This window comes from Hemicordylus capensis, chromosome 16 (genome assembly GCF_027244095.1).
Source record: "Hemicordylus capensis ecotype Gifberg chromosome 16, rHemCap1.1.pri, whole genome shotgun sequence".
NCBI lineage: Eukaryota > Metazoa > Chordata > Lepidosauria > Squamata > Cordylidae > Hemicordylus > Hemicordylus capensis.
Window position 1 is genome coordinate 4,400,988 of NC_069672.1, and position 15,982 is coordinate 4,416,969.

General features: G+C 49.7%; 1 protein-coding gene and 1 non-coding gene across 2 annotated transcripts; one reads left to right on the forward strand and one right to left on the reverse strand.

Moving 5' to 3' along the window:
• On the forward strand, positions 1-13,796 carry PINK1 (PTEN induced kinase 1). Its single transcript, XM_053281258.1, has 8 exons — positions 1-461; positions 3,018-3,314; positions 3,930-4,033; positions 5,849-6,031; positions 6,425-6,588; positions 7,930-8,057; positions 10,149-10,385; positions 11,949-13,796. Exons 1-8 carry the CDS (start codon positions 126-128, stop codon positions 12,207-12,209), a joined length of 1,710 nt encoding a protein of 569 aa, XP_053137233.1. The 5' UTR covers positions 1-125; the 3' UTR covers positions 12,210-13,796.
• On the reverse strand, positions 7,182-7,253 carry TRNAA-GGC (transfer RNA alanine (anticodon GGC)). Its single transcript has one exon. It is a non-coding gene; the product is annotated as a tRNA-Ala (tRNA).
• Positions 13,797-15,982: the final 2,186 nt, after the last annotated feature.

Here is a 15,982-nt window from a genome sequence, read left to right on the forward strand (position 1 = left end):
GCTGGGAATTGTAGGCCACCACATAGTCGGGACAACAGGCTCCGGGAGGCAGAGCGAGGAGGACGTCGGGCGGGCCGTCGCCTTCCGATTGAGGAGGAGGCCGCTTCCTTCGCGGCTGCTGGGCGATGGCGCTGCGGCAAGCGCTGGGCCGGGGGCTGCAGCTGGGCCGGGGGCTGCTGTGGCGCTGGCTGGGAGGAGGGCCTCCGGCGGCCGCCGCGCCCCGGCCGGCCTTGGCCGCTGCCCTTCGCCCTGCGCCGCCGCCACTGCAGCCCCGCTCGGGCTTCTTTCTACGCGAGGCCGCGGCCCGGCTAGGCCTGCGGGCTCCGGGGCTGCTGCTGCGCTCTCGCCGGCACTGGGGCGGCCCCCGCCGCCTCGGCGTGGCCTTGAGCCTCGGGCTGGCCCTGCTGGAGCCCGCGCTGGCCGAGAGGAGGCAGGTGGCCGAGGCCTGCCAGGACATCCAGGTGCGGCGGGCGGAGGAGTAGGCCGTGTTGCCTTGGCAACGGGGGGCGGGGAGGGGGCGGAGGAGGCCTGGCAGGACAGCCCTGTGTGTGTGTGTGTGTGTGTGTGTGGTTGGGCAGATGATCCTCTTCCTGGGACCAGGGTCCCCCATCACAGGGATCCCCCCCCACCCGATGCTGTCGACTACAACTCTCATCATCCCCCAGTGACTGCATATGTGGATGATGGGAGTTGTAGTCTACATCTGGGTAGCCCTGTTACAGGAAGCACTACCCAGCACAGCCCCCCCATGCTGTTGACTACAACTCCCATCATCCCCCAGCGACTGCATCAGTGGGTGATGGGAGTTGTAATCAACATCTGGGTAGCGCTGTTACAGGAAGCACTGCCTAGCACAGGTATCCCCCGACGCTGTTGGCTAGAACTCCCATCATCCCCCAGCGATGGATCCCTGCACTGAGCAGAGAGTGGTGTAGCAGAAGGTCTCCCCAGTCCTCCTCGAACACTCTAATCACTATACCACGCTTCTCCAGTTGTTAGCTAGATGGAACCTCCATATACAACAGCAGTATACTTATAAATTTAGAATGTAATTTTTAATGTTGCCCTGTTTGCATGTTTTTGTGCACCGCCTGGAGTCTTCGGAGTGGGAAGTCTATTAAATGTTTCTAATAAATAAATAAATAAATAAATCCAAGTTGTCAAGAAACTAGCAAGAAGGGAGAGCTTTGCTTTCGTGCCCTTCTTGTGGCCGACCACTATTGGAGGCCATCTGTAACGCCTGTATCTAGGTTCACTCTTAAAATGAGTGAACCTCATTTTACAGTCATTCACACAAACATGTATGAGTGTACAGACATTGGTATACTCGTATAGCATAATGTCTGAATCAGGCTTCTGTGGACTTGAATACGAGCAATACGATACAATTCTGTGAATAGGATACAATTCTGTGAATTGAATACGAGCCAGCTGGGTGATGCAGCTGCTAAGAAAGCGAATGCAATCTTAAGCCTCATTAACATAGTGTCCAGATCACATGAAATAATTGTTCCACGCTGTTCTGTGCTGGTCAGGCCTCACTTGGAATACTGGCCCACATATTATGCAATGTAGCAAGGGTGTTTCTGAGCTGCTGGACTACAACTCCCATCATCCCCAGCCACAATAAATTAAAGCTGGGGATGCTGGGAGTTGTCATTCAGCAACATCTGGAGGAATCCTGGTTGGAAACCATTCCCTGAAGGAATTGTCGGCAGACCTGCACTTCTGTGCACAAGTGCGAATATGTAACGTCATGTGTCCGCACTTCAGGATCACTTCCGATTGGAAGCAATGGAAGTTCATAGGAACATAGGCAGCTGCCATATACTGAGTCAGACCATTGGACTATCTAGCTCAGTATTGTCTACACAGACTGGCAGCGGCTTCTCCAAGGTAACAAGCAGGAATCTCTCCCAGCCCTATCTTGAAGATGCTGCCAGGGAGTGAACCTGGGGCCTTCTGCATGCCAAGCAGTTGGTCTTCCCCTGGGCTGTGGCTCCATCCTTGAAGGGAAATATCTGACAGTGCTCACACATGTAGCCTCCCATTCAAATGCAAACCAGGGCAGACCCTGCTTAGCAAAGGGGACAATTCATGCTTGCTATCACAAGACCAGCTCTCCTACCCCCCCCCCCCCGCCACAAAATGCAGGTGTGCTATTGTAAGCATTTGGACACCTGCACATTGGCAGTTCCTTAGGAGCTCAGAACTGCCCGTAGGCTGTGTAACATGTGGCCACTGTGTCCAGTTCTGGGGGCTGCATTTCAGGATGTTGATAAAACTGGAATGGGTTCAGAGGAGGGCAGTCAAGGAGTTGAGGGGTCTGGAAACCCAAGTCCTGTGAGGTTCAAGGAGCTGGGTATGTTTAGCCTGGAAAAAAAGAATATCTTCAAATATCTGAAGATAATTGTGTCATAGAAGGACACTTCTCTGTTGCTCCCCAGGCCAGGACTAAAACTGATGGAGTGTCATTTGATGGAAGCAGAATCAAGAGAGCAGATTAGGGAGGAGAACTGGGTGTGTGGCAGTGAGTGTGAGTTGTCGCTTTGGCTAAGCATGGTCTCCCCTGGTTTGCATTTGGATGGGTAGCTACATGTGAGTCTGGTCTGCTGTAAGATATTCCCCTTGGGGGATGAGGCTGTAGCTCAGTGGCAGAGCATCTGCTTGTATGCAGACGGTCCTCCGTTCAGTCCCTGGCGGCATCTCCAGGTAGGGCTGGGAGACACTCCTGCCTTGGAGAGCAGCTGCCAGTCAGAGCAGACAATCCTGAGCTAGATGGACCAATGGTCTGACTCAGTATAAGGCAGTTCCAGGCTAGGCATTCTGAGGATTTCCCTCATTGTAGGCACTGTTTGGCAGCGGAAAAGTCTGCCTCAGACAGTGGTGGGCTCTCCTTTGCTGAAGGTTATCAAACAGAGGTTGGAGGGCTGCCGGTCAGATTCTTGCATTCTGCAGGGGGTTGAACTAGAAGACCTCCAGGGTCCCTTCTGACTCTATTATCTTTCTTCTTTCAGACAATATTTATCCCGAGGAATAAGCCCCAGAAAAACCCCCTCGGTTTATTCCGCCAGCGGGGCTTCAATTTGGAAGAGTACTCCATCGGCCAATCCATTGGCAAGGGCTGTAGCGCTGCTGTGTACGAAGCATCCACTCCTTTTGCTGCCGGTTACGAAACAGGCACAGAGCCGAGAGCTGGAGGCTGCAGCCGTGATGGGGGCTTGGATGGCCAGGCTGCAGAGGAAGGCCTTTGCCATACAGCTTCTTGGAGAGCCAGCTTCCCCTTGGCTATCAAGATGATGTGGAACATTTCGGTGAGGATCTGGTCCTTGGTTTGCTCCTCAGGAAACCTGGGGGATTTTTTTTTAGGATTAGGGTATTGAAAGAAATTGGATTATGTTCCTAAAAACTTGGACCTATCCCCAAACAGAGATGCAGGCGATCATTAGTGACCAATACTGCTGCATTAAAACCATCTATGAGTCAATAATTCATCACAATTGTTTTTAAAGTTAATTTCATTGGCTGACATGCAGAGTAGGGATGTGTACGAATCGAAAATCAAGATTTGATTCGAATCTGAATCGAAACGCATGGCTTTGATTCAGATTCAAATCCAGTCGGCTTTGAATTGGATTCCATTTAAAGGAATAGCTTGGTGTTTCTTTGCCCAGGTTTGAGTCAAATTGATTTGTATTCGAATCAATTCGCACAAACCTAATCCAGAGCAGCCTCATGGCAGCACTCTGAATAACCAGGCTTAAATCTTTTGTGGGGGGCTTGTTTTTGTCTTGCTTTTTACAGTACACCAGTGTTGTGTTTTTCTGCTTCTGCTGTGGCTTTATTTGGGTGTTGTTGTTTCCTAGTTGCAATGTGTGTTTATTCTGCTGCATTCTTATGATTCAGTAGAAATGTCATGACTCTTGCAGGCTGGATCTTCCAGTGAAGCCATCCTCAGGACCATGTCCCAGGAGCTGGTTCCAGCCAGTGGTTCTGCCTTCCCTGGAGAATTTGGAACAATCTCTTCTCCCAGGTATGATTTATTAGCTATGGGGGCATTCACATCTGTCCAAAAGGGTTTATGCTCTGCATGGGAGAAAAGACCAAGGAGATCCTTTTCTTTCCTTTAAAATTTGCATCCTAAAATGTCAATTTGGTTCTAGTAAGGTCAACCACAGGATGGTGCATGCAGCCTGTACCTCAAGAAGCTGCAGAGATCCCACAAAATGCCCGTGATGGTAGAACGTGGTTCTTGAATCGCTCCCTTGGTGATTCTTCTGACAGCCAGCTGCACACGTCAAAAGGGATGGACTGGAAACATTGGCTTTTCAGGACGGTTAGGGATCTCTTGCTACTAAATCCATTTGATCAGTGGGGGAGAGGAAGCCATTTCTCTCCTGACAGCTTGACTCCTGCTAGAATATTTGGTCTGCTCTCCATTTGAATCTTTTTAAAATGTGAAGGATAAAACGTGGGATGCCACCCAACAAGGCAGTATTCCGTCTCAGCCATAACCAGACTGAGGTTACAGATCCTTAGGGCAAGGATTTGTGCTCAGATATTTTCTAAAGCACCATGCACACGGATGCATTTGATGATGATGAACAACAAGGATGAATTTGCTATTGAAATAATAAAGAGAGTGCGCCGTATTTACCCGAATACAAGACGACTCTGAATTTAAGATGAGGCCCTTAACAAGTAGAGGTTATACTACGACTACAAATATTTATATACCACACTTCTACCAAAGTTCTCAAAGTGGTTTACATTGGAAAATCCATAAATAAGATGGTTGCCTGTCCCCAAAGGGCTCACAATCTAAAAAGGGAACCTAAGAGAGACACCAGTAACAGCCACTGGAGGGATGCTGTGCTGGGGGTGGATAGGGCCAGTTGCTCTCCCCCGGCTAAATATAAGAGAATCACCCCTTTAAAAGGTGTTTCTTGGCTCAGTTAGAAGGGGTTATATCTGTATTTACCTAAAAGGAAGAGCACTCTGAATTTAAGATGACTTCCCGATTTCTGACATCTAAGAACTTGGAAAAAATCGTGTCTTGGATTCAGGTAAATATAATAATTGTGTCAGGCTTCACCTAACCTGTTTTTATCAGTGTTGTTGTTATTAACCTTGCAACAGGGTAGGTGGATTTAAATCTCCAAAGGAAAAGACTAATTTAAATCATTAATATTATTATTATTCTTTATTCACACAGTCAGACAGGTGTTATTGGCTGGTTTGTTTTATCCAGACATCGAGTCCTTCCCAAGGACCTGGGATGCCTCAATTTTATTGTCAATATTGTTGTTGTTGTTGTTGTTATAAATATTGTTGCAAAATGTAAGCTGTTCCCAGTAAAGTTGCTTTTTGTAATTGACTGATGGTGATTTCCGTGACCCCTGTGGTGTTGAAGTGCTCTTCAAGGTGTTTTGGAATTGCACCTAGGGCGCCAATTACCACTGGGATTATTTTGGTCTTCTCCTCTTCCTTCTCCTTATTATTATTATTTATTTTCATTACATTTTAATACTGCCCACTCAGTGTGTCTCCAGCTGTCAGGGGCCAGAAGAGACTGCTGGATCCCTATGACCCATCCTCAAATCCACCACGAATGGAGAACCCGTGAATCATGAGGGTCTCCTGTTCTTAGCTTTGAAGCTCTGGGTCCTGGCTCTTTCTTGGCTTTGGCCAGAAACTCTACCTCAGTTACTCTTCTTAAAACAGGGGGAAATAGTGCCGTGCCTCACAGAACTGCTGTCTAAATAAAGACTGTAAGAACACTTTGGCAGATTAAAGCTGTGCTAGCGGTGATAAGTGGCCATGATGACAATGCCCTTGTCTTGCACAGGAAAGCCATCTTTGGGAAGACGCGGCTGACACCTCACCCCAATATCGTCCAGGTGATCCGCGCATTCACGTCTCGCGTCCCGCTGCTCCCCGGAGCCACGGTAGACTATCCAGATGTTCTGCCCGCCACCCTGAACCCCTCGGGAATCGGGCACAGCTGCACCCTCTTCCTGGTGATGAAGAAGTGAGTGGAGAGGGAACGCTTGGTGGGTTGGCTTCGGGGTGTTTGCAAGCACATCAAGCTGCTAGCCCTCATGGTTTTCAGGGGGGGGATTGCCCTTTTGTTCTCCCCTCTTGCCTGTGGGCTCCCCAGAGGCATCTGGTGGGCCACTGTGGGAAACAGGATGCTGGATTAGATAGGCCTTGGGCCTGATCCTGGAGGGCTGTTCTTATGTTCTTAAATAATATACTTTTATTATTTATTTATTTATTTTTTATTTATTTGATCTCTTGCAAAAGTGGCTCAGGGCGGTTTACATTAGAGACTGATCCTGTTTCAGCCAGACTTGGTGCTGATTCTGGATCCAACCAGCCTTCCCTAAAGGCCTGCTGGTTTGTCCCTGCTTGTTCCATCCAGTTACCCATGCACTCTGCGTCAGTATCTCTGCGAGAGGAGACCCAACGCCCGCCTGAGCACCATGATGCTCCTGCAGTTACTGGAAGGGGTGGACCATCTCGTCCGGCACGGCGTGGCTCACAGGGACCTGAAGTCCGACAACATCCTGGTCGAATTTGATTCCGGTCTGTGGTGTATCCTGGACAGCCGCAGAATGCTGGGCAGGGGAAGGAAATATTGGACAGCTTTGTGGCGAAACCGCCCTTGCATTATTACGCTCAGTGTGGGGAAAGTGGGAGCTTTTCTCCCTCTCTCAGCATACTAGAATTCAGGGTCACCCAGAGAACAGAGGGACACCACAAGCAGCGTGTTCAGTCCATCTAGCTCAGGACTGTCCACATCAAGGCTGTCAAACTGCAGCCCTCCTGCAGATGTTGGCCTACAACTCCCATCATCTCTGGCCCCTGTGTTGGTGGTAGGCCAGCGACATCTGGAGGGCCGCAATCTGATACTCCTGGTCTACACACTGACTGGCAGGGGCGTCTCCAAGGTTTCGGGCAGGGGTGTTTCCCAGCCGTACTTGGAGATGCTGCCAGGGATTGAACCTTGGCTCTTCTGAATGCAAAGCAGATGCTCTTCCACGGCGTCCTGGCCCTATCCTCTAGGAAACTGCTGCCTACTGAGTCAGACCACTGGCCCATCTAGCTCAGTACTGTCTACACTGACAGGCAGTGGTTCTCCAGGGTTTCAGGAAGACGTCTTTCCCAGGCCTTCTTGGAGATGCTGCCAGGGATTGAACTTGGGGCCTTCTGCATGCCAAGCAGATGCTCTTCCACTGAGCTACAGCCCCACTTCTGAAAAATGGATGGGCAGGAGATTTTAATATTTTAATCTTAAAATATTAATATTTTAATTTTTTTTAATATTTAAATTCTGGGTAGGGATAAGCAAACTCTTCTTCAGACGACACGGAACAAATTTATGTTGCTGCACTTTGCAGTAGTCCAGGGGTTGGTACTATAAAATGTCTTGCTTTAGCGCTGTCATATTACTGATCCTCTGGAAAGGTCTGCTGGGCAAGCTCTGTTGAGCCCCTTCTGTTGCTCCCTTTAATTTCACCAGGGCTTGTGCAGGCCTGCTTCCCAGGGCCTTGTGCTCCATTTTCACCTCTTAGCCAAGGATTCTCAAACGTGGATTCCCAGATTATGTTGGACTACAACTCCCATCACCCCCTGCCACAATAGCCGCCACCATCCCAGCATAGCATAGAGGTTAGAGTGTTGGACTAGGACCGGGAAGACCCGAGTTCGAATCCCCATTCAACCATGAAACTCACTGGATGACTCTGGGCCAGTCAGGTATCTCTCAGCCTAACCTACCTCATAGGGTTGTTAGGAGGATAAAAATAACCATGTACCCCACTCTGAGCTCCTCAGAGGAAGAGCGGGATAGAAGTGTAAGTAAGTAAGTCAATAAATAAATAATCTGCTTGGCAACGAATTCTGACCCTTTCCCGTCATTTGCAGCTGGGTGCCCGTGGCTGGTGATCACAGACTTTGGCTGCTGCTTGGCTGATGCAGAAATTGGGTTGAAACTCCCTTTTACCAGTTGGTACGTGGATCGTGGCGGTAACAGCTGCCTCATGGCGCCAGAGGTAATCCTTGGTCTCGCTGGGGCTTTTCACAATAACCTCTTCATGCAGTGGCTTCTCCAGACAGAGTGGGTTCCGTTTATCTGTTCCTCTTAAAATGACAAAGGCAAAAGAAAGAAGTGAGCTCAAGATGGAAATTCTCGCGGACCATGGTTCAGAACCAGCTGGTGTCCTGGGGTCTGGTGTTTTGGCTTGGAGGCTAGAACTGCTGTTCCTTTCCAGTGGTCCCAGATTTTGGCGACCGTCTGGCTGATGGAAAAGTTGGTGTTCTTTTGAGAGGCCTGTTAGCATCTCAGGCAAGGAAAAACATGGGCAGTGTACAAGACTCAAGGATCTTAGGTGCTCATGGAAAGCACCTTTGGGTGCTCTTGGCTACTGGCCCTTGGATCGAATTCAGGGTCTCCTTCTGTACTGCAGTCCACCATCCCCTGATGGGGGCTTCAGATCCTTGGGGACCCGGTGAGCTCTCTGACCCACATATCTTTCAGGGTGTGTCTGGGTGATGTGGGTTTCAGCATCCTAAATCAATTAAGATCCTATTTAACATATTTGAAAAATAGTTAGTAAAATGAAACCTTTAAAAGTACACCTTGGCATGCTATGCAAATATCTCCAAAGTATCAAAATTAGTTGAATGAAATATTTGATTAGGAAGCTCAACAAAGTGCACGTAATGCATCTTACATATTCAGACAAATTCAAAATTTGACTTGGAAATTAGTAATAGTAAATATTCTAATATATGGGAACTGAAATGACAGAGGCTTCCTTTTACATTTTGCATGCCCATTACATTTACATTTTAAGGAGAGAGAGAACTGAAACCATGGACTTCAACATACTCATTTTGGTATGCCCAAACAGCTGAGTAAGGTATTTGTCTAGGCTTTCTTGGGATAGTCATTTCAAATAAGTGAGTGTCAGTGCTGAGATTGTTCAGTCTGGCTGGTACTGTAGCCATGTAATAGTTTTAAAGTTCTAAGTTTTAGAGTTTTTATCTATATTTTAAGTTGTTTTAATTGTGTTAATGTTCTAATTGACGTTGTGTTTTAGGTTGTCAACCATCCAGAGATATGTATATGGGGCGGTATAGAAATGTGCCGAATAAGTGAATAAATTCATTATGTTACAAATTCACGCCACAAAACCAGGAGGCTGTTCTCACGCGCAGCCTAACCCAGCCTGGGTTAGGCTGCATGTGAAAACCGCAGGGATCGGGCTTGATCCCGGAGAGGCAACGCCGCCTAGCCCTGCTTTTAAACCCGGCTGTTAGCCAGGATTAAGGGCTCAAGCGAGCCCTTAGCCAAGACTCTGGAATTGTGTGTTCGCTGGGGCTATGTTTAGGCCCAGCGGACACAGAGACAGGCATCTAGTGCGCCTGTCTCCTGGGGAATCCTCCAAAGCATCGCACATGTCACGCAGTGCATTGTGGGATATCCAGTGGCCAGGACATGTCATCCTGGCCTGCGGAGCTCCACGCTGCGGCATGCAGCATAGATCATCTGGAAGCAGTGAGCGCATCTGGGCCGCATTTCCATGAACGCATCTGGGCCGCCCCCTTTCTCAGCAGTGGCTGTGCCAGGATGGGGCTCAGTTTTCGCTCTCACAGGGTTTCCCATATGATATTGACTACAGCTCCCATAATCCCCAGACAAAAGCCAGCCGCAGAACAGCACCCTTCTGGGGTGAAGGTTAATTTAACCAGCCTCCCCCATCCTGCTGCCAGTATTCCCCTCTAAGAGGGATTCCCAGAGGTTGTCGACTACAACAATGGCTTTTGCTTGGGGATTTGGGGAGTTGTAGTCCACAACATCTGGGAATCCCTGTTCGAGGGGACACTGCTCACCACCCCGCCCAGCCGTGTGAACGGCCTCCCATGTCTTTCTAGAATAGAAAAATGTCCTTGGAAAAATTATGGGCGTGTTTACGGAAACTGCACTACTGATCATTACCCAAAAGCGAGAGAGCTGCTCTCTGGGATGCTTGTGAGGTCACGACGGCCGGTCTGGCACTCCTGCAGAAGGACCCTGGATAGCATCCAGATGCGGTATGGTCCTCCTTGTCCATTTCCCCTGGCCTCTCCCTCCTCTGCAGGTGGCCACCGCTGTCCCTGGCCCAGGGATGGTGATCGATTACACCCAAGCAGACACCTGGGCGGTTGGCGCCCTTGCCTATGAGATCTTCGGTGCCAGCAACCCTTTCTACGGCCAAGGCGCAGCAGCTCTCGAGAGCAGGAGCTACCGGGAGGAGGATCTGCCGCCCTTTCCCTGCTCGGCGCCCCTCGAAGTGAAGGAGCTGGTGGCGAGGCTGCTTCGACGCGATCCCAGGAAGGTGAGTCGCGAACTTGTGTCCGTGAGTGCATCTGGGCCGCCCCCTTTCTCAGCCATGGCTGTGCCGGGTTGGGGCTCAGTGTTTGCTCTCACAGGGATTCCCAGAGGTTGTGGACTACAACTCCCAGAATCCCCCAACAAAAGCCATTGCAGTTGAGGATTCTGGGAGTTGTAGTCAACAACCTCTGGGAATCCCTGCGAGAGGGAACATTGAGGGGGGCCCTTGCAAAAGCACTCCGACCTTTATGGCGCTCCATGGGCAGCAGACGAGATTCTACTCCCAAGCCGCTTTAGCTGCCAGAATGAAGAATGCCCTAACTGTCAGAGCTGCTTGGCATTGGAACACTCTGCCTCATGAAATGGAGGTTTTCAAACAGAGTCTGGGACATAGGAGGCTGCCTTATACTGAGTCAGACCCTTGGTCCGTCAAGCTCAGTAGTGTCTACACTGACTGGCAGTGGCTTCTCTGGGTTTGAGGCAGGAGTCTCTCCCAGCCCTGCTTGGGGATTCTGCCAGGGATTGAACCTGGAACCTTCAAGCAAGTGCTCTAGCACTGAGCAAGGTCCCCATCCCCTACAATGGTGAGTGAAGCCATTCAGCCAGGTCTGAATTTCCCCCTTTTTAAATTTTATTTTATGTTATTGTTAAATTTATATACTGCCTTTCATTAAAACAATTCCAAGGCAGTTCACACAACAATTAAAACGAGACTATGAAAAGTACACAATTAAAATATTAAGCTGAAATATAAAAACATAGGCTTGATTAAAAATATTTAAAATGCAAGCATAAGATAACCATACAAAATACAAAGCAGCAGCAGTAGAGATAATCATATTAAAAAGCCCAGGTCAAAAGCCATGATTTCACATGCTTTCTAAAAACTGTGATGGAGACCGAGGAGTGAATAGCCACTGGGAGAGCATTCCAGAGTCTGGGGGCCCTGTCCCACGTACACAACAGCCAAGCTTCCCTCATTACATAGGGACATAGGAAGCTGCCATATACTGAGTCAGACCATTGGTCTATCTAGCTCAGTATTGTCTTCACAGACTGGCAGCGGCTTCTCCAAGGTTGCAGGCAGGCATCTCTCTCAGCCCGATCTTGAAGATGCTGCCAGGGAGGGAACTGGGAACCTTCTGCTCTTCCCAGACCGGCTTCATCCCGAGGGGAAGATCTTGCAGTGCTCACACTTCTAGTCTCCCATTCAAATGCAACCAGGGTGGACCCTGCTTGGCTAAGGGGACAAGTCATGCTTGCTGCCACCAAACCAGCTCTCCTCCTCATTGTCAGCATCCGGAGCAGAGCCGCCACAGATGACCTCGTCGAGCAGGCAGTAACCCTTGGTTGCAGGCGGTCCTTCAGGTATCCCGGGCCCAAACCCTTAAGGGCTTGAAAGGTCAAAACCAGCACCTGGAATTGGACCGGGGAACAAACTGGCAGCCAGTGCAGCTCTTTCAAAATGGGTGTGATGTGATCCCAGCAGGCAGCTCCAGCTAATATCCTAGCTTCCGCATTTTGCACTAGCCAAACTCCTCTCCTTTCCTCCCCTCTCCTCCTTCAGAGACTCCCGCCCCGAGTGGCAGCCAACATCCTCCACCTGAGCCTCTGGGGCGAAAATATTCTGGACCCCAAGAATCGGAGACCTGACCCGATGACTGGCTGGCTGCTTCACCAATCAGCTGTCACCTTACTGATGGACCGGCTGGGAGACGGAAGCAGGGTGGAGACGAAGCTGAAGCGGTGCTTCCTGGCAAACCTGGAGTATGACGATCTCTGGGAGGCAGCAGCCTTGCTCCGCTCTTGGAGAAGCGCAGCGCTGTGATGGCAGCGCTCCCACCTGCTCTTGGCCTCCGCTGCCGTTTCCTCCGATGCGCCACTAAAAGCACTTCCCTGACTCAGAGGACTTGATTTGTCTTCTTTGCAGGCCTGAAAAACCTTTAGGTAAGAAGCAACTTCTAAGGCAGGGCTGGGCAAAGTTGGCCCTCTGGCTGTTGTTGAACTACAACTCCCATCATCCCTCGTCACAATCGCCGGGGATGGTGGGAGTTGTAGTTCAGCAACAGCCAGAGGGCCAAGTTTTCCCTCCTCTGTTCAAAGGGATGTAGTTAGAAGCACTGTTGGGTTAGATCCTGCTCTAGGAATAACGGGTGTTGTCACTACATTTCCTTTTTGCTTCTGAAGAAACACAAGTTGATCTGTTGCGTTGTGCTGCTTTTAAACTAGCTCTGGTGACTTCGCTTCCCTTCCGAGAGTTGGGTCGTTGCTTCCCTGGGAAGGGAGCGATTCTATATAAAACATGATGTGATCCCTCTGACGGATTCCCAGAGGTTGTGGACTACATCTCCCAGAATCCCCAAGCAAAAGCCATTGCAGCTGGGGATTCTGGGAGTTGTAGTCAACAACCTCTGGGAATCCCTGCTAGAGGAAACACTGGATGTGATGTATTCATTTTAAGCCCCACCCCACCCAATTCAGAAAACGGAGACAAATGGTTGAATCTCTTTCTCCCTTGCCCCACCCTGCCCCACGGGGGCCATTCACACCAGCATTTCTCCTGAGACTCTATCAATACTTGCCAGCTAATCTCTACACTGATAAAAGGCAAAGCTGCAGGGGGCTCCCTTTCAAGTGGGGTCGGGAGGCCTCCTCCTGGCTGGTAGCCATGGGCCACGAACCCAGCCTGCCCCCTTCACAGCCTGCCCGCTGCTATCTTTATTTAATTCCTTTATTAATTTATTTTCATTTATGCTGCTAATTAGCCATCTCCGCACAGGGACGGGCAACCTTGGCCCTCCCGCTGTTGCTGGACTACAACTCCCATCATTCTTGACTGGGAGTGATGGGAGTTGTAGTTCAGCAACAGCGCGCGGGTGTGGGGGGCAAGTTTGCCCCCACCCTTGTCTTCGCACCCCAGGACATTAAGAGCATCTTCAGATGATAACAAGGAAACTGAGGGGCAGTGTTGATTTCTAGAAAGCGGCCATCTGCACTCCTGGCAGTCATCCCAAAAACCCGGGAGTCGATTCCTGCAGAAACTGTGCCATGCCGTTGGTCTGGTTTGGGTCACATCTTTAAGATGTGCCCTTCAGGGGGGCTCCTTTGCCCCTGGATGGTTCCCACGTTAGCTGAGGCTTTGGGAAAGAAAGCGAAATACAGGCAGAGCCGTGGTTGAGTCCCCTTCGACTAAGTCTTGAGTCCCCTTCGACCTGTGCCAGCTTAAAAGAGCCCTCTCATTTGAGAGCAGAAAGAAGAGTCGATGATCAACTGAAGAGGAATAATAATCTTTGGCCGGTGGTGAGCATTTCTAATGACCCTCTCGTTAGACTTCGCCCCCTGAGCTCTTTTGTTGCCCGCTGTTTGTAGGGTTGATTATTTCCCTGCAATAAAATGTGTGTGCTCTTGCTCCGGAGAGGATGCTGCCGGTCCGTGCTCATTCTGCACCCACACTTGGTACCATGAAGGATGGATTCTGGGAGATCTGCCTCTGAGCTTCCTCACAAACAGTGGGGAGGTGGGAGGAGCCTGGGACTCTTGTGCTGGCCACTGGTTTTAGGACTGGTGAACCCCACAAGTGGAAGGCCACCTAATGGCGCAGCGGGGAAGTAACTTGCCTAGGGAGCCAGAGGCTGCCGGTTCGAATCCCCGCTGCTATGTTTCCCAGACTATGGGAAACACCTCTATCGGGCAGCAGTGATTTAGGAAGATGCTGAAAGGCATCATCTCATACTGTGCAGGAGGAGGCAATGGGAAACCCCTCCTGCATTCTACCAAAGACAACCGCAGGGCTCTGTGGGCGCCAGGAGTCGGCACCAGCTCGACGGCACAACTTTACTCTGCAAGTCTTGGTACTGGCCACATAATTCAGCCTACCCAAAAAACAAATCTCAATTTCATTGTTTTTAAAAACCCACGTTTCTAGCCCTCAATGTTTATTTGTTTGCTATCATCTATTACATTTATATATACCCTGCTCTTCCTCTGAGGAGCACATTTTACATGCTTATTTTTACCCTTACAACAACCCTGTGAGGTAGGCTAGGCTGAGAAATACATGACTGTCCCAGAGTCACCCAGTGAGTCTCATGGCTGAATGGGGGCTTGAACTCGGGTCTTCCCAGTCCTAGTCCAACGCTGTGAATGTGTGTGGACAGTGTCGGATTGTGCCGGATTTCCAGTGGTCTGGGGTGGAGTTTCAGTGGTCTGCATAGATCTCTTGACCTCCTTGTACCAGGAGCAACGAGGTGATGTTATGCAAGACACTAACTTGTTTGGTGGCTACACAGAGACGGCCCTTCTCAGTCACTGTCCTGAGATTGTGGGATGCGCTCCCTGCTGAGATACGATCTGGGAATCCTTGATAGAGGGAACACTGACTACAACTACACCGGAAGCTGCCTTCTGCCGAGTCAGACCATTGGCCCACCTAGTATTGTCTACCTATACTGGCAGCGGCTTCTCCAAGGCTGCAGGCAGGAATCTCTCTCAGCCCGATCTTGGAGATGCTGCCAGGGAGGGAACTTGGAACCTTCTGCTCTTCCCAGAGCGACTCCATTCCTTAAGGGGGCTACAGTGCTCACACATGTAGTCTCCCATTCAAAAGCAAGCCAGGGAAAACCCTGCTTAGCAAAGGGGACAATTCCTGCTTGCTGCCTCAAGGCCAGCTCTCCTCCCATCAATCACCATCGCCAGTTGTAATGGCCAAAGGCCACCTGGGGACCCAGGTTTGAGAACCCCTGTATTAGTTCAAGTCATCAATTCAGATTTCCTCCTTTTTAGCATACATAGCCCTAACTGAGCCTGATGACCCTCTCTGGATATAGACACAGGGATTTCATCCTGATGAGTTACTAATGAGTCCCTAATAAACTGACATTCTGCCAGCAAAAGGGTTGAATTTTGCATATTACAATACAGTACAAGACAACAAATATTTATATACCATTTTTTTCAAATATCTGAAGTGCTGGCATATCGGAGAAGGAGCAGGCATGTTTTCTGTGGCTCCCGAGGCCAGGACTGGAACCAGTGAGTTGAAATCACAAGGAAGCAGGTTCAGGCTAGACATCTGGAGTGATTTCCCAATTGCAAGAGCTGTTTGACAGTGGAACTGTCTGCCTCATGCCGTGGTGGGTTCTCCTTCGCTGGAGGTTTTCAGAGTCCGGACGGCCACCTATCGGGGATGCTGCATTTGATTCCTGCCTACTGCACAGGGGGGTCAGACTATTATTTATTATTTATTAATTTGATTTCTATACCACCCTTCCAAGACTAGAAGATCTCCAGGGTCCCTTCCAATTCTGACATTGTTTCCCCTTTTCACTTGCAATTTGGCTATTTAGACCCCACCCTAGGTTGGTTTAGGAGGTCCCAGAAAGTAATATATATTTAGAAGGGGGACCTGGAATTCAAACCAGACATGATCCTGGAGATCTGGGATCAGATATCCTGATTTATATTAGCCTGCATTCCTTATGGAAAGCAGTCTTGAGAGATCACCTGGCATCTGTGTGCACATGTCTGTGTCCGTCTGTCTGTCCCCCTAACAACTTCACAATGCCTGGACCAATTTGGACCAAATTTGGTACAGTTGTGGTG